This window comes from Equus przewalskii, chromosome 10, assembly GCF_037783145.1.
Source record: "Equus przewalskii isolate Varuska chromosome 10, EquPr2, whole genome shotgun sequence".
NCBI lineage: Eukaryota > Metazoa > Chordata > Mammalia > Perissodactyla > Equidae > Equus > Equus przewalskii.
In genome coordinates, this window is record NC_091840.1 from 3,948,728 (window position 1) to 3,974,254 (window position 25,527).

Consider the following 25,527-nt stretch of genomic DNA (forward strand, 5'->3'; position numbering starts at 1 on the left):
CGCGGGGTAATATGGATGCAGCATCATTTAATTAGTTGTCCTTGCTTGTCGGTTATTTAGAAGTTTCTGCTTTGTTCTTATAACAGATAACATTATTGTGAGTAAAACTGCCCACATATCTGAGGCTATCTCTTGGACTAGATTCCTGAAAGTGAAATCACGAGGTCAGTAAGTTTGACTTTATATGTTTAGTCCAGTTTCATCCAGTTGTATTTTTCTGTTGAGTTTGGATGAGGGTTTCTTAAGAATTGGAGTGAGAACTCATCTGCTTTCCGCCTTGTGGATAAGCGTGGTCTGATTTTTGCTGTGTTCGTTAGACTCGCTCTGGTACTTGAACTTTGGTTCCTAAGGCATTTTTTTAGATATCTGTGTCTCCAAGATGTGTTAAATACTTTTGAAAGTAAGTCCACACAAACCGTGATTTAGTTCTGTACAGATAGCTTTTAAATTCTTTATATCAGGATAGGGAAGACAGTGCCTGTTTAGGGACACCTTGGTTGGAAGCAGCTCAAACTTTGCATAATAACTTTGTCTTTTAATACTTTTTCCAACATGCATTGTTAGGGCTCTTTCATCAGTCAGCCTTAATTTATGCTCTGGCTGTCTTGTGCCTTGGGCCAATTATCTGTCTTCTCTCAGGGGCACAGAATCGGGCTAATGACACAGTCGTACCGGGTCATTGTACAAGGTCATCGTGCAGGGTCCGTTGAGGTGCTCCGCGTACATCAGTCAGGGAGCTGACCTGCAGCGGGGGCCTGGGAGTGTCGGCAGCGATGGCCGTCATCCACAGATGCTCTCGAGGCCTTCGTGGGGCCTCCACAGCAAACTAGGGTACCAGTGGTGATGTCTAAACATCTTTAATTTGTGACAATAAGTACAGTAATTTCCACTTCTCTGCTACAAACTTTTCAGGTTCTCTCTTCTTGTAGTTTTTAAAAAAAATTCTCACAGGAGAAGCATTTATTTATTGAGATATAATTTACATATGGCAAACTGTATCCATGTCAAGTGCGCAGTTTGATAAGATCTATGTGACAGATTTGTACACCAATGAGGCCACCATCACAGTCAAGACACAGCACGTTTCCATTGCCCTGAAATGTCCGTGTCCATTTGTAGCCCATACCTCCCCTCCACCCTAGGCACCCCCGATCTGCTTTTTGTCACTGCTGATTCCTTTGCATTTCCCAGAATTTTCTGTAAATGGGATCATACAATGTATTCTCTATTGCCTCTGACTCTCACTCAGCTCGAAGTGTTTGAGATCATTTTGGGGGTGTCACTCTTTCTTTTTATTGCTGGGTGGTGGTCCACTGTCTGGAAGACCACGTTTTATTTATCCATTCACCTGTCATGAGCTTGTGGGTTGTTGTCCAGTTTTTGGCCATTGTGAATAAAGCTGCTGTGAGCATTCATGAACGGGTCATTGTGTGGCTATGTTTTCATTTCTCTTGGGTTAATACCTGTGAGTGGAATGGCTGGGCTGTATCATAGGGGTTTTTTTCCCCACCTTAAAAATGTTTTATTATATGTAAAATGTAGTAGAGGTAGTCAGGAATGGTATGTAACTGCTTTTAAGTCTTAGAAAAGCTTTTATGTAAGTCTCTATTATGCAAATCAGTTAAAGAATGTTTTAATATGTTATCATTTTTGCTTCAGTCAACAAAAATCTGGATTTACCTGGGTCCGGCCCAGTGGCGCAGTGGTTAAGTGCGCACGTTCCGCTTTGGCGGCCTGGGGTTCGCTGGTTCGCATCCCAGGTGTGGACATGGCACTGCTTGGCAAGCCATGCTGTGGTAGGCATCCCACATATAAAGTAGAGGAAGATGGGCACAGATGTTAGCTCAGGGCCAGTCTTCCTTAGCAAAAAGAGGAGGATTGGCAGTAGCTAGCTCAGGGCTAATCTTCCTCAAAAAAAAAAAAATTTGGATTTACCTGAAAAAAAAAAGTGACGTAAAACTTGAAACAGTCACAAGTAAATGAAAACTTTTTTTTCTGTTTCTGTAGTAAAAATCTCAATTTTATACTTCCTTAAAATTGGGGGGGGAACTTCGTGCAAAAATTTAGAAGTATAAGTTCCCATGAGTGGGCAGATCCCCGTAAGAGCACTGCACCAATTGGGGGGGGCGTGTAGCCCTTTGGAACGTTCCGTCAGCATGTGTGCGCTTCTCCTGTGCTTTCCCTTTCCAGGCTTTCTCTGTCTGTCGGGTGGGTTTCTCCTCAGTAGCTCGTGGCTCTTGTTCATGACGTTGTGAGACAAACACCATGGAAGGTCCTCCACGGTCACTTTGTTCCTCCCCCGAGTGTAGCTAGAAGACAGCGCCCTCTCACGTCTCAGCCAGGCGTTTGCCACCCGCTGGATGGATCACACCACTCAGTGGTAACCTTTGAAAAGCAGGGAGGGTGTCAATATTTTTTTAAAAGGAATTACGCTATAAAGTCTTTTTAGAACAATTCTTTTGTTGAGGGGTTTTTAGTGTTTGAACTACCAGGTAGATGATCTTCTACTTTGAAATTAAGGTATTAATTAAAGGTTATTCTAAAGAATCGGTGATTTATGTCCCCAGACGAGTTAGATGGCAGGAGTTAAAAGTAATCTGACTTAAAGTTGGGGAAATTGGCCTTTTCGTAATTGCAGTATGCTTAAATCGCCTATTTAGTCCACTTATTATGTACTGTTTAGTACCTTATTATGTGCTGTTTTCTATCCTAATTGTTAGTACTGCTTAATTTAATGTTTGCGATCTCTTGCAAGATTCCCAAGGTTGCTGCGTGAATCCCGTGTGATTAACAAGGGATGCCCGCAGCCTCTCATCCTTTATGTGCAGTCTGCCAGCCTTTGGGTGGGCCGAGAGCTTGGCCCCCATGTCCTCAAGCTCCTGGGCACCCAGCTCACTCAGGCACGAGCATGAAGACTTGGGGCAAAAAGAGAAAGTCTTTGGGGAGAATTGTGAACTCTGAGAGGACTCTTTTTTTTCTCCATATGTTCTTGGACGTCTTGTTTCCAAGCCAAGATTATACACAGCTTTTTGGCAGGACTTTTTGGCAGGACTGTCCCATACTGAACAAACAAGTTTTGTGTTCTACAGTACTGCCTATAGCTTTGTATTTAATTAGGTATTTACATTTTCAGTATAAAGCTTAATTTGTATAATCACTTTGTGATATGAAGTTTGTGACATTATTTACATTTACTTGGTCAAAGTTACAAACTAATTTATGTGCTTTTGCAAAATTCTTAGTTGTCTTCCTAACCATTGGCAGCATTATTTACCCTCTTAGTCCTGCAGTCAATTGATGTTAGAGATTTTTCCCCAATTAGATTCTTTTTAAAGGTAATTTCTATGAAAATTGGTATGAAATGCATATGATAAAGCTCTTTCCCATACAGGAGGAGAGAGCAATAAACAAATTGTCTTTCTTTCCCTTCCAAGTTCTGAACTCCTAGAAATAGAGAAAGGTATCAGAAAATAGAGACAAAACTATCGGCTTTATAACTGGTGAAGAGAGGAAGATGGAGGGGTCCCCGACTTCAAGCATCTGGAAACAGGTTGCAAATTTGTGAAGTAGGTCAAGGTTCACTTTCTTCCTAGGTAGTCAGATCTTTTGAACATTTGAAAGTATTATTTGATGTAACCAATGGTTTTAAGAACTACCTGTCCTCCGATGTCTCCCAAATTTATACCCCAGTCCTCATTGTTTGTGCATCCCATATTTGTGAATTTGCCTACTCACTAAAATTTATTTGTCAGCCCTAAATCAATATGAAAGTGGTGCTTTCACGGTTGTTTGTGGACACGAGCAGGGCAGTGAAGAGTGAGAGTCACCCCGCAGACGCCAGGTGTGGCGCCCAGGTGATGCTCTCCTCGGTGCAGCTCTCATGCTGTGAGCAAGGGTCCTTTATGTGCTCTATTTAGTGCCACATTTTTGTGCTTTTTGTTGGTGATTTGGCTGTTTAAAATGGCCCCAAGCATGGTGCTGAGGTGCTGTCTAGTGTGCCCAAGTGTGAGAAGGCTGGGATGTGCCCCACGGAGAAAACACGTGCGTTGGGTGAGCTTCCTTCAGGTGTGAGTTCAATGGCAGTGAGTCAGTGGATCGAGCGTGAACAAGGTGTCCTTAAACAGAAACACCTAAGACAAGCTTGTGTGTTGATCGCTTGAGAAAATGTTGTGATCAGGCGCCCACGGGACCCTAGCCCTGTGTTTCCGTGGGCGCGCTGGCTAGTGTGGGCCAGTGCAGGCTTAGCAGGACCTTCTGGGATGTGACTACCAAATCGCGAGGACAGACTGTGTCTCTAGCCCTCGTCCTCCCCGCAAGCTTCAGGCTCTGAAGGCGCACTGCCTCGTGTGTCATCCCCCCGGGATGCCGAGGGTCTCACACAGCAGAGCCCCTGACCCTGTGCCCCGGCTTCCCCGTCCTGGGAAATAGCGTGTTGGTCCACCCAGTCGTGCAAATCAAACGTTGGGAAACCAGCCGTGCGCCCTCCTTTCTCTCGTTTTCCGTATCCAGTTCATTAGTAGGACTCTTCATTCTGCCTCCAAAATGTGCTCTAAAGGAGTCTGCTTTTCTCTGTCTCTGCTGCTCCACGCTCGTGGGGGCCACTGGCATTGCTCTTGGGGATGTGCCCCAGCTTCCTGTGTGGACAGCACTGTGTGCCCGTCTCCCGTGCCCTCCCCTTTCTGGGCACGTGGGAGGCTAGACTGGCAGTTGACAAACTGTCCCTTTCCGAAGACCCCCAGGGAACAGGCTGAGAAATAGTTGGTGCGGTGACGATTTGGTATTATTGCAGGAGCGCTTGGTATTTCTTTGGTTAATGGTGGCTTCTGAGAACTGCTTCTAAAGCTGCTGGGAATATTTTTGGGACTGGAAGGGAATTTTTTTAGGGAAAATCAACATCTGAACAATGATTTAAGAGCTTGAAGAAAATCTTGAAGAAGCACCCTTTCAAAAATAGAGTTTTCTTGTTTGTTTTGTTTTTTACTGAAAGCACTCGCCTTCTGAAACAAGGAGAGTAGAGTTTAGACAAAACAATGGTTTCTGCTTAGTTTGTTTTAAAATCAATAACAGATATCAGGAAGTCTGGACTGGCTGACTTTCATGGTACTATCTCCTGCCTTCTTTGCCCCACGACAAAATGTGATCGTGGTCTGTCTCCCTCAGCAGCTCCTCTGTCATGTGACGACTTCATCTCCACTGGCTCAGTGTGCTGTCAGCTGAGTAAAAGGATGGGTGGAGTGCACCGGTTTTGTAACGTTGGTCTTGTGGTTTTACGAAGAAAGGAGGTGATGTATAATTAGTAAGGCAGAAAGGGAGCAGAGGAAGCCGGAAGGGGATATGCTGTGCTTGCGCATCAGAGCAGACGGCCAAAGCGAAGAGCAAGCGGGCCAACTCCCCCGTTCCCCGCCTCTGTGCTTACGCTCTGAGCTGTCGAGGACTGCACTGTCACAGACACACTTGCATTCCACACCGGGATGTCAACTGTTTAAATATTTAGTGAAGACTGGAAATTTTTTTCTAAAAATTACTAATTGAATTTGTAATTCAGAAAACCCAGTGAATTCATTGGATCGTCTCTCCTCCCTGACATTAATTTTGTATTCCCCCAAATAGTAAAAGTACCAGAAAGATCATTGCTGGAAATATCAGTTGAATTTATCATAAATGGCTGATGCTTTTAATGCATTACTTTAATCCAGTTAAAGAATGACCTTTCCTGATAGCTTAGTCATCATTATCCGCCTACAAAACCGTTAGGCTCATTTGACCTTTAAACATTTTCGTTTGACCCAGGACATGTTGAAACCATCCCTTCATCACGCGGTGGGATGGTATTTATACTGAGCCGATGGAGGACCTAACGTGATTACTCTGTGTTTATCCCAAAGCAGAGAAAGCTGGCTCAGCAGTCACTCTTCATCGTTGAGAATGGGAGTCTTAGTTCATAGAATCATAAAATCTTTAGAGGTGAAGCTTATCAATCGGAGTCAGCGCCTTCAGCTTCGTTTCTTGTATGTGGGGCGCGGTGGGTGAGGGTGAGAGAGTTGTGGGAGGAGGCTCTGGAGCCGACCTTGAAGAATACGTAGGATTCAGATAGAAATAGAGAAAATGCTTTAAAATTTATTTTTATCACAGTGATACATGTACCTAGTTTAAAAGATCACATATACCACACAAAAATTTACATGAATGCTTATAATAACATTATTCATAATAGTCAAAAAGAGAAACAACCCAAGTGTCCATCAACTGATGAATGGATAAGCAGAGAGGGGTCCAGCGCTACCGTGGGTATCGTTCAGCCGTAGAAAGGAATGAAGCCCTGACCTGTGCTGCAGTGTGGCTGCGCCCCGAGGGTGTTATGCTGGGTGAGAGAGGCCTGGCACAGGAGGCCACGTGTTGACGAAGGCAAGGCCACAGAGTCAGTAGATTAGTGGTTGCCAAGGGCTGGGGGTCTGGGCAGTGGGGGTGACTGCTGAGGGGCTGTAGGGTTTTCTTTTTGGGTGATTAGAAACGTTCTAGAATTGGGTAATGGTGATACTTCCGTAACTTTGTGAGTATACTACAAAGCACTGAATTGTACACTTTAAAAGAGTGAACTTTATGGTTTGTAAATTCTATCTCAATTTAAAAAAATTCTACCTTAAGGAAATTCAACGTGTTGATACCATTTTGGGTTAAAGTAATTTTTAAAATATGGTTAAATTTCACATAGTGAACCCTCGATGTAATCAGCACGAATTCCGTTTGATCTTGATGTTTGGAAGCACTGTACTGATTTAAAATCAGCCCCTTTATTTAAAAGTCTATGTGATATATATATATATATAATGTCTTTTAAATAACAATCCAGACAAACATTTGCCGTCTTGGAGGAAAGAAAAACATCATAGTGAATTAAAGGGTTATAATGAAAAATAGCAATTCCCTGCCCCCCTGGAGACCCTTTCCTGAGGGGCAGCCGTTTTGAATTTTTTTAACTGTTTTTCACACAATTTATGTCCAAATTTAAAACAGTAGTCTCCTGCTCCTGCTTGATTGCCATTTCAGACGCGCTCTGTGGGTTTCTGTCGACCACGCCGCTCTTTACAACCCTGCCGTCCTTCTGGTACGACTCTTTGTTTTCATGGAGCTATTGGTTGCCTCCGTTTGTCCTTTGCCTGGTTTTCTGGAAATTATCAGTTGCTTCCCAAAGTACTGCACCTCTGCCCCGCGCTTATCTGTAATGTTTTCCACCTGCTTAGACGCATCAGTCAGTCGTCTTCCCCTGGACGGGGCTCAGCATTCTTCTGCTCAGATCTCCATAGTTGCTCTGCTGTGTGGCCTGTTTCGTCTTCCCTGCAGAGTCACTCTGGGCTTACCTCTCTGTTGGATCACCTCTTCCTAGGCCCATGTCTTTCCTGTTTTTGGTTTTCCTTAAGTTTGCAGAAGCACATTCTCTAGAAGTTTACTAGGAAAGGGTATGTGAGAGGTCTGTGTTCTGACTTTGCATATTAAAAAATATCTTAGTCTGTCCTTAACACTTTTCTTGGATTTGGTATAAAATTTTTCCAATTGGGCTGGCCCGTTGGCGCAAGTGGTTAAGTGTGCTCGTTCCGCTTTGGCGTCCTGGGGTTCACTGGTTCGGATCCGGGGTGTGGACATGGCACCGCTTGGCAAGCCGTGCTGTGGCAGGCGTCCCACATATAAAAAAAAAAAGTAGAGGAAGATGGGCATGGATGTTAGCTCAGGGCCAGTTTGCTCAGCAAAAAGAGGAGGATTGGCAGCAGATGTTAGCTCAGGGCTAATCTTTCTCAAAAAAAAAAAATTTTCCAATAAAGTTATCTTCTAATTTTGAAGGCCTTTTTTGCTTAACATTATCTCCATGAGATTTAACCACATTGTTTCCTGTAGCCATAGTTCGTTCATTTTTGCCAACGTATAATATTTCATTGTTTGAATATACCACAGTTAAAAAAAATCTGTTCCACTTTTGATGGACTTTTAGGTGGTTTCCAGTTTGGGGTTATTGCTCCAAATGCTGCTGTGAACATTCGTGCTCATATTTCCTGGTATTCATGGGAAGGATAATCCCGAGTGACATTTATGGAAAAATCCATGTGCGATTTTCTTCCCACTCATCTGTGTGGCCAGCTCTGTCACGTGTCAAGTGTTTATATCTGTGTGGGGCTATTTCTGGGCTCTGCATTCTGTCCTGTGGGTCTGTCCCATGCCAGTACCGTGCTGTATTAGAATCCCTAAAACAAACAGCTAAAACCTGCTGGGGTTGTGATTTGCAATGGCATTGAGTTTATAGATTGTCTGGAAAAAAACTGCACACATTTAATATACTGAGTCATGAGTATGGTTTCGCTCTCCATTTTTAAAGACTTCTTTAAAGTCTTTCAGTAAAGTTTGAGAATGTTTTTCCTTAAGACTCTTCTACATTGTTGATAGATGTATACTGATTTTCGTTACTGTTGGTTGCCAGTGTATTGGAATGCGTTTGTCCTTTAGATATTGATCTTCTGACCAGCAGCCTTGTCAGTGATTCTAACAATTTATCTTTACCTTTTCTCTGTGGACAGTCAAACCAACTGTGATAATAATGGTTTCGTTTCGTCCCTCTTCCCCATCCTCTTGCCTTTGTTCTTGCCCTGTCGTTGGCTGGGGCATTAGGGCCTGATGCTCTGGGGGCCCCTTGATTGAGAGAGATGGGGCTAGAAACCCTCCAGCACAGCATGGATGAGTTGCCGAGGCTGGACACCCTGCGTTTCCTCCCAGGCTCACAGGGAGAGCGCTCAGGGTTCCCCAGCAAGGGTCTCATTTCCTAGAAGCTGTTTGTAGATACCCTTTATCATGTTAAAAAAGGTTCCTTCTGTTTCTAGTTAGCCTGGAGACTTTTTTCAGTCGTGAACGAATATCCACTTCTCTCAGTGCTTCTCCCGCGTGTGCGTGTGGTGTTTTTTACAAGAACTTGCAGCCGAGTCAGTGGGCTGGCTGGGCCTGTGCTGTCTCCTGTGGTAACGACAAGTGAGGCCTGGAAGTGTGCTTTGAGTGTGAAACACGCACTGGAGTGTGGAACCTCAGCACGAAAGAAGAGTACAATCTTATTAATTATTTATTATATTATTATATGTTGAAATAATATTTTAGATATATTGGGTTAAATAAAATGCATTATTAAAGTTTGCTTTACCTGTTTCTTTTAATTGTTTAGTGTGGCTACTAGAAAATTTAAAATCGCATATTTGGCTCACATTTTTATTTTGGACAGCACTGGCTAGACAGACCAATGGTTATGCAAATTCAGTTTATAATAATAATAGTTAACATGTAATAAATGTTTACTAGATGTCTGCACTGTTTTAAGTACTTTTTCAATAACTCTGTGAAGTGGGAAAATTTTCTCCATTTCCTAGATGAGAAAACTAACGACATGGAAAGAGTAAGCACCTTGCATACCAACAGCCAGTAAGTGGTGAAGCGGGGATGCAGCTGAGCACTTGACTCCTAGGCCTACCTTGTACGGATCATGGTGACACTTCAGGTCGCTGGGCAAAGGACCGGCTTTCAACCAATGGTGATGACAAGTGACTATCCCTTCAGAAAAAATTTCGATTCCCCCGTCATTCTGTACTTTAAAAACAAAGAAAGAAAACTCCAGATGGATTATAGGTCAAAGTGTGTATATATATATGTACATAATATGTATATTCTCTCTATATATTAAGGTGTGTATAAAGAAAGTTAAGACAGGCAGTGTATTTGGAAGAAAGACTTGCAGCACTTACAAGCAAAGGATTACTGCCCACAATACATCAAGATAGAAACAGATAAAAAGACAACAGTAGAAAATAGTACAAAGTATGTGAGCAATTCACAGGAGAAACATGGTTGCTGTGAACCTAAGTGTTCAGTGTTCCCAGTAACAGAGAAACTGACGTCACAACAGCGGTCAGATCCCCAGAGAGGAGGAGCGTGGGGGAGGTGGGCAGGTGGACGGTCCTGTGGTGTGTGGTGGGGAGGAGTCGGTGCGGACTTTGAGAAGGCAGTTTGATAGTGTCTGTAGCAGTTAAGATTGCTTATAGCGTGTGCTCGATGCCCAGATTTTGGTTTCCAAATACCATTCTCCATGAAAAGGAACCGCAGATCCTTGGAGAAATCGTTGATTCCGGGACTGGGGCAGGGAAGAATACAAAAGAAGCCTGCCCGGAAAATCATGTGATGGCAGAAAGTGAGGAGGTGCTGAAAAAATGACGGGGACGGATTGAAAGACACAGGTGCCAACTGGAGGAAGCTCCAGCCATTGACACTAAAGTGGATGGGCAGGAAAGGATGATGAGGGACTGATGTCTGCACCCTCATAGTATCTCCTAGCAGCATCCTTCCTAATCACAAAGGACAAACAGTCACTTTGCAGAGGCCTAGTGGCTCCCCTTTACAACACTAGTGAAGGATTCATCCGTTTCATGTACCACTGGTATGAGGCACTGAGAATATAGCCTCGCTTTTTGTGCCATTCTTGCCAAAAATGCACAACCTTGATCAAATCAGTAGAAAACCGCAGACAAATCCAAGTTGGGGGACATTCTACAAAATAACTGACCGGTACTCTGCAGAACGTCAAGTCCGTGACACACGAGGACTGGGGAGCTGTCACAATTGGAAGTGACCAAGGAGACACAACAACTAGCTGCAGCGGGGTCTGCTGGATTGGATCCTAGACCAGAAAAAAAGGACATTAGTGAGAAAACTGGTGAAGTTCCAGTAGGATTGCCAGATGAACGGTTAGCACTGTCTCGGTCTGAATTTCCTGGGCCCAGTAACGGTGCTGTGGTTATGTCACGTGGTGATGGAGGGGAGGGTGGGCAAAGGGTATGTGAGAACTCTTTTTTGCAGTTTTTCTGAGTCTAAAATTGTTTCAAATAAAAAGTTAAGTGCCTGCATCAGTCGACTCTGTAATCCAGCTTTTCTGAATCTCTTCCTCAGCTGTGCTTCCACATGTGCAAAAAGACACATGTGTGACGGCAAAGCGTTGGAGACAGCTTACAAATCAGTGGCAAATCAGAGTGTGGCACAAACCTCACTGGGGGATGTACCAATTAAAAAAAAGCGAGGTAGAGCTGTACGTTCGGAAGTAGGGCAGTCTCTAAGACATATTGATTGAAAACAGTAACTTGTAGAAAAATACATACTGTTTAATCTTTGTTATCTAGGAAAAGCCCTCCTGTACAGCTGTATGTGCGCGTGTGTTAAATACAAAGAAAAAGGTCTGCACGAGCGGTGTCAAGGTGTTAGTGGTTTTTTCTGTGAAGATTACTAGATGGCGGTAGAAAAAACCTTTTTTATTTTTGTATTTTATATGTTCTGCCCCCTCCCCCTGACCCCGGAGTGTAGTAATTATGTATTTCTTCTGTAATTGCAACACAAGAAGAGAGTAGGTTTAGTATTACTCTGCCTTCAATGAGATAATCCTTTTTTGTGAGTTAAAAAAACTCAGGGGGATCATTTAATGTTTATGCTTTATTTCATTAGCAGCTTAGTTGGATAAAAATGAAAAGACTGGAATTTAGCCTTTAGGAGAAGTTTCTTACTGACTCGCTTTTGTGGTTCTTCAGCTTGTTTCAGTAGAGAGGGGCTGCCATTGAGGCGGTCTCAGGGGTAAGGGAAGTTGCGCTTGCCAGCCTCCACGCTGGCGGCTCTGGTTCCTCCGAGGGTCCCGTGCGGTGGTGAGGGCGCAGATCTCCTCGGGAAGAACCCCGCTGGGCTTGGTGCTGGCAGGCTGTGGTCAGTGTGGCTCTGGCCGCTCTGCGTGTGTCCTCAGCTCGCGTCATTGTGAAGTGGGGGTGAGGAGGCGGATGGTAGGAGTGATCCCCTGCTCTACTCCAGGGTTATTTTGATGCTCAAAAGAGTGAAAGTATCTGTGTTTTTTGCAAACTGATCCATGCTTTTAAAAATTACCTGATTGATTGTTGTGTGTTAGCACGTGTCCCTTTAGTTAGCGTGACAGACCTTATCAGGCTGTCTAACAGCTCCATGAGCCCGTTTCCTGTTGGGACCTCCCATCCTTTTATCTTTGAGTCTGTGTTTCCTAGGTCTCTCTTTCACACAGACTTCTTGTCCAGGTAGGTTTGCTTCCTGGCTGGGAAGAGAATGTGCAGCCCAGCCAACATAAATACTTGTTCTCTGACTTTAAGTATGAAATCATTTTCAAAAACAGTAGAATAACTGGACTGAGGGTTTGTTCAGGGGAGGAAAGTTATGTTGGGGGCCAGATTCTTGGAAGGCTGAAACGTCATTATGTAAGTACAGAAAGGCGAACAGGTCTCAGTGGGTGGTGGGGTTCTTGTGGGGTGACAGTAGCCAGGTGGGGAGCCAGGCAGCACCAGGGCCTCTTGTGCTGTGCAGCTCTGTCTAAATATGCCCTTCTCCCAGACAGTGCCTACTCAGCCCTCAAGCTTGGTCTCTCCTTCCTTCAAGACCGTGGCTACTGGGGCTGGCCTGGTGGTGAAGTGGTGAAGTTCGCACATTCTGCTTCAGCGGCCCAGGATTCGCTGGTTCGGATCCCTGGTGTGGACATGGCACCGCTTGGCAAGCCATGCTGTGGCAGGTGTCCCACATATAAAGTAGAGGAAGATGGGCACGGATGTTAGCTCAGGGCCAGTCTTGCTCAGCAAAAAGAGGAGGATTGGCAGCAGATGTTAGCTCAGGGCTAATCTTCCTCAAAAAAAAAAAAAAAAACGACCGTGGCCACAGATTGGTATTTGAGTGTCCCCAGATCTCCTCCAGATAATGTCACTAAGAATATGGGTGTTCTCACAAGCCACTCTCCTTTTTTCGACTGCCCATTCCCCCTTTCTCCCTGCCTCTCCCAGGGACTGCTTTTTGGCATCCTTCCTCTAAGAGTCTGGAGTACCAGCCTCTTCCGTAGCCTAGTCCTTAGCATGTCACACGGTAGTATGTGACCAGACCGCTGCCATCACCTGGGTCCTCCAGGACCCTTCTTGTTTCCAGGGAGCATTGTGTGTGGCCCCAGCACCAGCTCACACAGTATTCAGCACAGGTCAACAGGCATCCTTTAAACTGAACACTCAGTAAGGACTCAGATGTTTTTTGAATGAATGCACAGTACTCAGCATGTACTTTTTTTCTTTTTAAAGATAATGTGTAATGTGTGTGTGAACACCAGTCAGAAAATGGGAGAACAGGTGTTCTGAATGTTGGGCTCTTTCTGGTTGAAAGTGAGAGACTCTCAGGTGACCAGGGGATGAGACTTTCTTCTCGAAAGACACAGCGAGGGGCGGCTTGGTGGCCCAGTGGCTCTGGCCCACACGGGCCTCTGTGGGGAAGCGGCCTTGGTGATCAAAGCTTGCAGGCACCGCATAGTTAATTTCCTTAGTCCACAGGCTGAGGCATAGGAGGTAGGAGGTTCGAGAAGAGTAGAAGTGCATTTCGTACACCACAAAATTTTGGAAAAGAAAAGCCTGTATGTGGTCTATTTTTTAGGGGCTGTGAGTGGGGATTCTTAAGGCTCAGATTTTCTCTTCTCAGTGATGCCCGTCCTGACTGTGCTCAATACTTTAATAAACTGTGTCCCCAGGCATCCACTCCTGATTCCTTCTTTTCCCCACAGCACTTGTGCTTTCTAGCATGCTGGTGAATTTATTACTTAGTGTGTGTGGTGTTTGTTGTTTTTGTCTGCTGTATAATATAAGCTCCCGTTGGCTGTTACCTATTCCCACAGATTAGCTAGTGTGTGGACAAAGGGCAAGACAATTTTAATATTAACAAAACCCTTTCAGCAGGTAAGTACTGGTGAGCATCACCAGAGCATGGCCTGTGTACTAGCAGAGCGTGAATGCCCTCTGTCCTCCCTGTATACGTTCAAAGGGTCGTTTACTTTATCGGCAGAATAGCTAATTGTATCTTTTTAGCAGTCTCGTCATCTAGCCAGCAGAGGGCAGCACAGATTGAATTCACTACCTCCAATATTTTTGACTTTGTTTTGAAGGGCATTTAAAACTACTTAGCAACTGCTTTCCGGTCTAGTTTGAAGTTTATTTCAACTTCAGTTTTATTTCTCTTCTTTTTCACTTGTGAATCGTACTCTGTCTTCGTGCAGGAAGGTGTTTCTGTTTAGCATCATGAATACGTCAAATGCGTATTTTCTAAAGAACACGTGGCTCGTCTCCACGTGTCTCCTTGGACTGTGGTGAGGTTGGTGGTGGTGACTGCCAAGTGTGGTCTTGCGGGGCATCGTTCCATCACCACCAGAAAGGGGGTTCTCCCGGGCACCATGCTGCCTCCACCTGCTCTGAGGGCTGTGATCCCAGACTCAGATTCCCCACCGTGAGGGTTCTCTCGGAGCCACTGAGGATGTGTCCACCTCCTTCTCAGAAAAAGATATGCATAAACTCAAAACCATACAGTTTTCCACTTTTATGGTATTTTATGGCATTGATAATGGATTTTCTGCGCGTAGAAAATAAGGTCAGACTTTGTGAAGAATTGCACCTTTCTTATTCTTATTTTTTCCTTGGAAAAGTTAATGACTTTTGGAAAAAAGTGAAAGTCAAATTATGTACATAAAGCAAAGGACAAAAGGCCATGGTTTGGGTTCTTTGTTTTTTTAAATTGGTTTGACTTTTTCTTTTGATGGTAAAAGTGCTAAGAGTCTGCCTCACGCAGGTGCTGACGGCAGATGTGATCAGAAATCCCAGCGCTTGCTCTGCCAGCCGCGGGGTGGGTGTTTGTCAAGGAACAGCAGCATCCTTTCAATTCTTCATTTGAGTTCTTTGCGACAGTTTTTCCTCTGTTCTCAAGTCTTTTCTTTTTTTTTTTGCAAGGTCTATTTGGTGCTGTTCATGTCTGTGAGGAAAAATAGTACAAATCCGCTTTTGCCAGGTGACCCGAGTAGACATAACCTTCCAAAGATTTGCAGCATTTCCAGGTGTGTGTGGGTTCTGTCTGCAGAGCACTGGTGTCTCTGTCACTCTCCAGCCACCCACACGTGCACTCCCAGAGGCTTTAGGGCACTTGCATGATTGTGTGCCCCAAGCCCTTCTTTCACGGGCAGCTTGTCAGGAAAGATCGAAGCTGCAGAGGGAGAGGCTGTCGGGAAGCAGAGCGATTTACCCCCAAACCCCAGAAAGGCTTCAGGGCACCACGGGCCTCTGTGAATGCAGCTATGGAATGAGGCTAAAAACGAGGGTGGGTTGAAAGTGTTCATCGTGAGTAGTTAAGACTCTCAGGTCTCTTCTCCATCTCTTGCAGCAAGGCGATTTCTCTTCCACTTTTGGTAAAACATGAAGGTTTAATTTCTGAAGAAGGCCGTAAAGGCAAAGAGAGTGAGTGAAAGTATACTTAATTGTGAACTTCCCATCCTTTCTGCCTCTCCCTAGCTCCCCAAATGCTACTGGTCAGGTTTATAGCCCACACTGCCCAGGGAGGAGATTGGAGAATGATTCTTTGGGTCACCAGCCCAAGAAGAAAAGAGCCTACAGAACCCCTCCTGGGGTCTCTACCTGTTACTGTTTTATTATTTTACAGTGACACCCACCACCCAATAGGCTGCACCCATCACACAGAGCTCCTAATCAAGTTGTTAGTGCCTTGTTCTTAAATAGGAAGAAAACAGCCCGTGTTTACTAAACATTTAAGGAAAACCGTCAACATTAACAAGAGAACAAAGCAAACAGCAGAAAAGAAATGTGAGGGAAAAGGCATGGAAGATACAAAAGAAAGCTTTAAATTAAAACTGTGTACTTAAGAGTCTTAGATATTAATGAAACAAGAGTAGGATGCTATCAAAAAGAAATATTCATACATTAGGAGTGAGTTCTTGCAAATTAAAAATAGCAGGAAGAAAACATTCAGAAAGGTTGGAAGGTAGAAAGATTGGAAGCTGAACTGGAGAGCTGTCCTCCTTGGGGCTGCCGTCACAGAGTGCCGCAGCCTGGGCGGCTTCAACAGCAGACATTTCTTTCTCACCGCTGTGGAGGCTGTAGGTCTGAGAGCAGAGTGCCGGCACAGTGGGCTTCTGGGGGGCCCACTTCCTGGTTCACAGAGTGCTGTCTTCTTGCTGCGTCCTCACATGGCGCAAAGAGAGCAAGCTGGCTCTCTGGCCTCTTCTTAGGAGGGCGCTAATCCCATTTGCGAGGGCTCCACCCTCCTGACCTGATCACCTCACAAAGACCCCACCTCCTAATACCACCACATTAGGGTTTCAGCCTAGGAGTTTGTGGGGGACACAAACGTTCAGTCCATTGCAAGAGTGTTTCCTAGAAAGCAGCTCAAAAAGGAGATGAAAAGTAGGAGTAAAAAGGTAAGAAAAATTAGAGGATCCACAGTGGAGGTCCAGTGTCCCACTAATAGAAATCCCAAAAAAGGGGAATTGAAAAAAAAAGGATAGCAAATTATTAAAGAATATAAGACTTTAGAACTGAGGTCTACCTAGCATAAGGTATGAAACAGACTCATACTTAGACACTTTATTATTAAATTTCACAATGCCAAGGGCAGAGAGAACATCCTGAGGGCTGTCTGAGAGCGGACGAGGTCACACATAGAGTACCGGGATCAGAATGGCGCCGTGGCCAACAGCAAAGTGGGAACAGCGAACAGTGAGGGAACACCCCCTGCATTCTGAGGAAAAACGATTTCGACTTGGAATTCTGTACTCAGCCAAAATGTCAATCAAGTGTGTGAGAAGAATAGAGGTATTTTCAGACCTGCAAAATTTACAACAACAATGATGAGAAACCCACCCTCGACATCCTTTCTCCGTCAGTTATTAGAGGACGTGCTCCCCCAAAATGAGCAGGTAATCCACGAAAGACAAAAACTTGGGATCAAAGAAATAGGACCCAGCGTTGGGACACGGCTGGCGGATGCTCAGGAGGATGCTGTGAGAGCCTCGAGAGCCACAGGCCACGTGTGCAGGGGGTGGAGGTTTCTGGAGGGCTGGCTCGGAGAGCAGATTCCTGTGCGTCTGATGCTGTGATGGGTTCGTGCCTGGGTAAAGAGTGTGGCGATTAATAGTAACAGACACACAGAGCTAAGCAAACTGAACAGAGGACACTTGAGGCCGTTCTCTGGTGGTTCTCATCACAGGATGTGGTGTAGCTGAGTTGTGAGCAGTATTTATGCAAATGCTAAATACTGATTTAACTGGAAATTTAACTATACTGAGTCTGTGTAGGGGGAGGGTGAAAACTGAGTCTTCGTCTTCCTTGGCAGGCAGTTGACATCTAGAACTGAAAACTTGAGAATGAATAATGTAGACACGTTATTTAGAAACAGGGAGGTAATTAGCAGAAGAAAAAGCTGAAAGAGTTAGCTCTATGAAGCAGGATGGGTGTAGGGTAGAGTTGGGCAGGAAACTGATTTTCTGTTTTAAGCCTTTGGTACTATTTGCCTTTTTATGTGCAGTATGCGTGTTATTTTGGTTAAAGGTAAAAAAAAACCCAGGCACAAGTGGTGAGCCTGGAGAGAGAGCAGGGTCAGATTAAGGAGAGTCCAGAAACCATGATGAGGAGCTGAGACTTAGTGAGCAGATGATGGGGCCGCTGAAGACTGAAGGAGTGGCTCCCAGTCTCTTGAGGTTTGGTGTGGTGTCCCCATCTCCGCTCTCTGTGCTTCCCCTCCTGCTCTCTGCTGGGGGCTGCTCTGGATAGAGGCGCCCTCCTGCACCTGTTGGATTTGTCCAGGAGATTGAAGGCAGAGGAGAGTGAGGTCACGGTTTTCTCCCTGCCAGGTAGCTGAGGGTCAGCTGAACCCTTGGCCCAAGCTCCTGCCAGTGGCCCCTGCATTCAGCCACCTAGCCACCTATCACCTGGCAGTGATAGGCTGCCCCTCTTTCTGGCTCTGGGGTGTTCCTCACTCCTTGCTGGTCTCCCCAAACCTCACCCTCGCTTTTACAGACAGACCCTCTCTTAACTCTCCGACTCCCGCTTTGAGTGCGTCTCTGTCTCCTGGGATTGTGACGGGCGAGGGCATCATGCTAAGAAAAAACGCTCTCCAGAATGTTACATGAGCGCTCTTGTACGTTTTCTTTTAGTGTCATTTTAAACTGTCATGTTTGCACATTCTCCCCTTATCCGTCACCATAGGAGATGAGGCTGGGTAAAGGATTAAGGCTATTTAAGGTATTTTATTAATTGAAAATGGAAAATGTCTTGAGTCAAAGCACCTTTGTCCAGATGCCCTTACGTATGATTTTCATTATGAATAGCTATAAAGTGTTCTCTTCTGCTTTGTTGGTTTAGTGCGCATTACAGGGCCTGGCCAGTTCCTGTCTCCCATCTCCTTACTCAGACACTGCTCTGAGGCCTAGGGAACTGCTCTGGTTTTGTAATATGCCGTTGTTTTTCTAGTTATTTCAGAATGTACTTTGAAGCCTCCTTGCAGCTTCCCTTTGAATGGCTGTGTTCTGATCCTCCACGTGCTGTCCTTGGGACGGATGCTGTAGACGGGCCTGATGAGCCGGCTGGTGGTGCTTCGTTTGCCCCGGACAGTCCCAGTGTACGCCTGTTGGCTGATGGGATTATGACTGGTACCCACTTTCAATCTCAGAAATGTCGCAATACGAATGATAAGTGGTACAGTTACTTTCCTTATGAGCGAGTCAGCTTCATAATTTGGTTCTTCAGTAGTTAAATTTCTGTTTTAAGGAATTGAAGACATGCGTCTTCATTCATTACTTCCTTTTTCACAAAGTGTGCTATTTGTTGCTCTAGCTTTGGAATAACAGAAATCACATGGAAGATAGGCTGGTATTAGGCCAGGTGTGTCCCTCGGTGCTCCCAATTAACACCTAAGCGGCAGCTCTTACAAAAACAACTTTGGGGAGATGGGAAGAATCCTATCTTGAGGGCTGGCTGGGGGGTCTGTGGGGTGGCCCACTGTGCCCAAACAGAGATCACAGCTACGTGAGCCATTTAGAGTCCATCTTTTGAGAATGTGAACTTGGCAGTATAGCAAGAATGCAGTGGCAAATAGTGGAGCAGAGCTGAAAATCCCGAGGTCCCACGAAGCAGAGCAGACACAGTGGACTCAGTGATGGAGACTGTGAGGCTGAGGCCTGCTGGGTAGCGTGGAAACTGGGAGTCCTGTTGGCAGCCCGCTGCTTGGAGGATGGCAGCTCCCTTCTCCTTGCCCAGGCCAGAAGGCTTGGGGTCATCCTGGACTTCTTTCACACCCTACCTGGAATCCATCGGCAAGTCCTTGGCTCTGTCTTAGAAGTAAATACAGCAGGGATTTGACCTCTTACTGCCTAAGCCGCCATTCTCCCACCTGGATGTTGTGACAGCCTCTCAGCTGGTCTCCCTGCTTCTGCTCTGGCTGCCCTGCAGGCTGGTCTGCCCCGCCAGCCTGAGCAGTATCCTCGCAAAGGAAGTCAGATCCTCCGCTCTGCTCCAGACGCTGGTAGCGGTTGCCCGTCTCACCCACAGTGGAAACCAGCCCTTAAAATAGCCCCCAAGGCCCGGGACGCACCCCCTCCCACCCCCCCGCTGATCTCTCTGCTCCAGCCATGCTGGCTTCCTTGCCCTTCTCGGGAGTGGCCATCCCTGACCACCTGCCCCGCTCGCCCTGCCCCAGGTAGCATTTATCATCCTATGTACTGGGTATTTCACTTCTTGTTTCCCTGTCCTCCCCAGCTCCCGATAGAGTATAAACACCACAAGGGCAAGTGCTATAGTTTCCTGATGCGTCTCCAGTACCCGACACTCAGTTTGCTCAGTGAATGTTGGATGAAACTTGTGAAGGATAAGATTATAGATTTGATTGCAACACATAAGAACTTCTGTAAGACAAAACGTACTACAACTGAAGTTAAAAACAAGTGACAGATTGTGAGATAATATTTGCAACATATGATACAAAGGATTAGTAATATATAAATCAGAAGGAAAAGATGACCAATAGGAAAATGGGCAAAGGATATGAACAAGCAGTTCACGACAGAGGACGTAGCTCACACTTATGAAAGGATCAAGTCAGTGCAGACTGTAACAACAGCAAGAAGCTGCTTTTCACCTGTCAGACTGGCAGAAGTGCGGTCCAACCTATCAGGGAAGTGGCACGCCTTTGGAAGGATCTGTGAACGCTCTAAGTACGCATGCCTGGTGGCCCTGCCGTGCTGCCTCCCAGTGTCTATTCCAGAGAAACGCTCTACCAGCTGATAGCAAGTAGAAAATAGAAGTGACCGTCGTCTTAAAAGTAGGATGAGCGTCAAAGCCCAGCCCTGGCACCAGAACGTAGAAATACTGATTTGGGAATCGTTAAATGTAGATTTTGAAATGGAGCAGGATGGAACTTCTGGGGTGTGTTAGGGATGGAGGATGGGAAGGAGAAACCGTAACTGTGATTTTGACACATGCAACTAAAAGGTAAAAAGTTGGGTTTGTATTAGTTGCCTCCACAAAACAGAGTGGTTTTTAAAAATACGTGCATACGTTCCGCTTCTCAGCAGCCCAGGGTTCGCTGGTTCGGATCCCGGGTGCAGACATGGCACTGCTTGGCAAAAACTGTGCTGTGGTAGGCGTCCCATGTATAAAGTAGAGGAAGATGGGCATAGATGTTAGCTCAGGGCTAGTCTTCCTCAGCAAAAAGAGGAGGATTGGCAGTAGTTAGCTCAGGGCTAATCTTCCTCAAAAAAAAAAAATACATGCGTATATATTTTTTATTAGGTAAGCAGGAAAAGGGTGGGCTGAGGCCACTGCCCTTGAGGCACCTCTGAGCACCTTCAGAGTGTGACGAGGCGGCGCACTGGTGTCTCCCTGGAGATGTGCGTGTTTCTGCCCCGCCATGGGGACCCGGCCGCTGGACAGCAGGCTCGGGCTTCCTGCACACCTGCTGCAGGAGTTTGTGTTTACAACCAGCACTGACGGGAGGAGGAGAATTGGGGTCCAGCAGTAGAGCCAGCCAGAGGGTGGGCCCTGCATCCAGACACTTGGTTGAATGTCAGGTTTGGGACTTTGGGCAACGTCTCTGGGCCTCAGAGTCCTCATCTGTGAATTGGGGCTGAAGATGACACTCCCCTCATGGGGTTCTTTCCAGACTACATGAGTTCGGCCATGTCAGGCCAGGTGCAAAGGGAGCACTCAAGGAATGTTCTCTACAATGATGGTGCCACAGGTGCAAGTTCTCCTTCTGATTGCCACTCGTAAGTATGAGCAAGTGAGTTATGGGACCCCCTAGTACCTCCCATGAACACATAGGAAGCTGTATCTGAATCCAGGAATTGTACTTCGAAGAATTTTTACTAAGGAAGTAATGAGAGACACGTGCCAGAACGTGTGCGCATGGGTGTTGAGATTGGCAGAAAAGTTGGAAACCACTTAAAAAGTCTTCCAGTAGGGGACTGGTTAAATATGACCTCCATGCCATGGGTGATAAAAATGTGGCAGACAACCGTCTACAGTCCTGGAGAAATGTCGTAGGTAAAAACAGCTGGTTATAAAACAGCAGGTAAAATAACCAATTTTTGTTTCTCTCTATATACGTATTTATTTATCTCTATTTCTTTCTTTATATATGTTGATCTATATACATACTATCTCTTGAGATAATATAAATATATCTTAAGAAAGATAAATATATCACTATTATATATTGTATAATATGTATGGTTATGTGTATCATATGAGAGATGTGAGATACAGAGAAATATAAAGAGAGAAATATGTGTATATCTGTCTATGTAGAGAGAGAAATATATATATAAAGACAGAAAGAAAGAGAATATAATATATACAATAAAAATTTGGAAGAAAATAAAGAATATACACCAAAATGTCATCAGTGGGTGATAGGATTAACGTTTTTTTCCCTCACTACTTTTACCTAATTTCAACAGTGAAAATGTATGATGAGTATAAAAAAAGAGTATGCAGAAAAGAACACATTAGAAAATAGAATGGGGATGAGATTGAACTTACATTGGGAGTGTTGCCCTTGGATTTTTTTCGCCTGTAAAATCTGCCTTCTGCTTTTAGCCTGTGACCTCATAACATAGCGTAAGGATTACAATCTCTTAGTCATTCTCTTGGGAAATGCGTCATTACTTCATTGTGAGAGGACCGGGGTTTTGAGTGATTCCGTTCTAAGAAAGTACTTGGAAAGTGAGGAGAGAAATGACATCTAGTCCTGTCCCTTGCTGCAGTCCAATCTGAGAAAAGACCAGAAGTGCAGCTGTTGCCTCCTTGACGGCAGCGGAAGGCGGCTTCCAGGGAGGAGGTGGTTAACTGCCGGCAGCTACTTGAGCTTGACTTCAGGAACTGGGTGGTGGCCGTGAGCTGGGAGTGACGCTCCTGCAGCTGGAGGCTGATTGGTCTAGGAGTGCGGCCAGCGATTTTCCTGTAGGTTCAGGAAGCAGCTCTGAGCTGTCCTGGTGGCTAGACAGCCCACAGGTGTGCCTGGCCCCACCCATTCCTACGTCCCAGGGAAACTTGGCTGAGTTCTCCTTTGAAGAACAAAACTGAGCAACCTTTAGGGTCCTGCCGTGACGGAAAAAGATGGTCCTTAAAACCGAAGAGGAAGATGGTGAGTCCCAGTCCTGGCCTGGGAGTGTGGAGTGGGGTTTAAGTATCTCTTTTGATCAGTGTGTGAAATCCTGTGACGACAGTTTCACTCCCTTTGGGGAAGAGCACGAACCCAGACTCTGCTTTTTATCTGACTGTTTTCAGGAGAAAGACTGGAGAGTGCTTTAGTGGTTAAGAAGCTAAGGTTCTTGGTGCGCGTGCGTGCGTGTGTGTGTAACTCAGTGTGTTTTTAAACCGGAGAAGTTCCCCACCCCAATCTTTGCTTTTCCTTGAAGATCCGCCCTGGGTGCTTGTTGCTGGAGTGTGCGCTCTGACTTGCTGACTTGGTCTGTACTTCCTGAAACTGAACGGCGTCGGTCAGGGGCTCTGTGAGTTGCACGGATATCCAGAATGAGTGTGATGCTGAAAAGTGAAGATGTCAGAGACCAGGTGGAGAGCATCACTGAGGTTCAGGATAAATAATATCCACTTTTATTAAATAAAATGTGACAAAATGAAAATACATAATTAATTTGATCTTCCTCTTTTGGTGTTCAGCCTTGTAGGGTCTGTAGAACTTCCTTCGTCTTCTCCACACGCACACTGAACAGTGAAGCTATGAGTAAAGGGATGACAAATTTTGTGGCTTCTGAATCCCAAAAGATTCTGCAGAAGAGCTGTCTTGCGCCCCCTGGGTCGGGGCTTTCAAACTCTGCAGTCCTACGAGCTGTGTGTGTGGACGTGTATGTATTTTATTGTGATGCCTTCATCAGATGGCAGCGTTTTCATGCCATAGGACAAAACAGCAAAGTTTATACTGGTTTGTAGCTAGTGATGAATGATATGAGTAAGTTTGAAATAAATATGAGGCTATATTTCAAAGGGGATTTTGTGAAAGTTATAATAAATGTTGGGGCTCCTTTTTATGCTTTTCCTTGTCTGATTCACTGTAAAACACATTGTAAAGTTTCCCCTTGAAGTGCAGATTATCTTTGACCATATCCGTGGGCTGATTTGGAAAGCTGTACCATCTGTGAAAGACTTTGGACGAGAGGAACGTACAGGCGTTGAAAATAATACTCTTGCGTTTGAAGAGGGGACAATATGAAAGGCAGTTCTAGGTCAGGGTTGAACTGGCCCTGTGGGAGGTTTTGCATCTGAAAGAGAGTCCACGGAAGCCAAGGTCTCTAGTTCAAAAGGGGACACTTTTGAGAGTAGACGAGGACACTTTACTGATGATGCCGGACAGTAGGTGTGAGCCTGACTTGGAGAGACAGTGACCGCTGGTCACCGTGCTACAGCTTCACGCTTATTGCTGCTGGTCCTTCCGGGTGAGCCTGGCCTCAGCCCCACCAAGGAGATGCTGTTTACTAGTCACTTCAGATTCGAAGTCAGAGGGATCCCTGTCGTCGTCCCCTGGCCATCCTAGAGGCTTTAACATTCAACACAAGCTGCTCACTGTGTGTGCACTTGACTCAGTGGTGGGGGTGGGGCACCATTTTAGGGCCAGGCATTTTCGAGCTCAGATTTTTGAGATAGGATTGGTGGGCAACTCTGCTTTTAGTAAGTAACTGTCAAGAACGGGCCCTTCTCTGTTTCCCTCACCCCCTCCTGGCACGTTCGTCCTGTTGTCTACTTGGGACGTTAGGGAGGGCAGTGTTGTCCTTTTCACCACTGCGAAAATAGCTGCCCCTAGGTGTCCGCTGAGATGCAGAAAGGGCATTCAGGCAGATGTGAGAGTGAAGGGCACAAATGGACTTTCCTCTGGCAGGTCCCCAAGATCCCAGGGGAGGGAGAGTTCAGTGTCAGCATTCTTCAGATTTGTTACCCAAAGACTATGCCTAATAAAGGGGAAGTGGGGTTTTTTGAAAATTTCTTTAAACAAGTAAGATCCTTTCCTGCTGCACTAATCTCAGATCCATAATCCTCAAATTGAAGTGCTGCTTTTTGCCTCTGTCCTTACCTGGTATTTGTGCTCATCAGTTTGCATTCCAGCGTCACGTAGGTGTGTGTAGGTGAGAGTTAACCAGTGTCCTCAGTTGGGCACTGTTTTCTTAACTGCCTTAGGTTGGTATTTTAGCTATTGAATCTTATTTTTCTAATGCTTAGTCCCCCTGGATTTGCCTTTGAACCTTCTCTTTGGGATGGAATCGAGGCTCCTTGCTGTGTGGGACACGAGGCCCTCGCAAGCTGACATGAGGCTCTCTTTTGGGTGCCAGCCCAGTCCCCATGTGCCTCGGGCCCTGACCGGGGGTGTGTTTGCTGTCCCGTGGCACCCAACCACTTCCCGGCCTGCCCCCTGCTCGGTATGTGTGTCCATATTGGTCTCTGCTTCTCCATTTGCGGAATCCATTCATCCTTCACGTTGTGGCTCAGAAGCTTGACTCTCTGAAGCTGCTTGATGTCCCCAGTGCACTGGGTGTGCTTGGCCGCGGTGGCCAAGTGTGCTTCTGCTCCCAGCTCACACACCTCCCCGACTGGCCTTTATGTTCTGTGCAGGGCGGGGATGGGAGCTGTTTCAGTCCCAGCTCCCAGCACAGGCGGGGTGTGTGCAGGTGCTTGGTAAATGCTGAGCCGAAGTGAATTTGATTATTCCAGAAGAGAAGATAAAGAGCTGAGGACTCAGCCGGCCGTTGGAATTGGGCTCTGTCTGTTAGTGGATCATATCCTCCGTGAGTCTTACCGCATCTCTGAACTGGAGGTAACAGGGCATAGTTCCTTGTCAGGAAATGTGCGAAGTTCATGGTTGGACTTTGTTGTCAAGTTCAAATAAAAACGGAAATGAGAAAACAGTTTAAGCTGTAAGATACCATGTGAGTATAAAGTTGTAGACTTTATAGGAAAATATGCGGCGTGGAATTAAGTATAGTGCCTCTTCACGGGGATACTGGATTTTCAGGTTGCCTCTCAAATACTGCCCCTGACGTTAACTCACTACCCAGTCCTGTTCTCTTAGTGCATTCCTTGTAGTTGTGCCAGCCTCACGGTGGACAAGTTGCTTAGGTCGAGGTGAGTATTGGGAGGA

The 25,527-nt window shown here is 45.6% G+C and overlaps 1 protein-coding gene across 5 annotated transcripts in view; it reads left to right on the top strand.

The window, feature by feature from the left end:
* CYTH1 (cytohesin 1) overlaps positions 1 to 25,527 on the top strand; it is an 82,083-nt gene that overhangs the window by 16,137 nt on the left and 40,419 nt on the right. Inside the window, exon 1 of one of the 5 annotated variants that reach the window (XM_070561396.1) lies at positions 22,064 to 22,524. The exons of the other annotated variants lie outside the window; for them this stretch is intronic. Coding sequence (XP_070417497.1) covers positions 22,497 to 22,524 — 28 coding nt within the window. The 5' untranslated portion in view covers positions 22,064 to 22,496. Of the gene's footprint in view, positions 1 to 22,063; positions 22,525 to 25,527 lie in introns of those variants that run through there. 5 annotated transcript variants of the gene reach the window in all.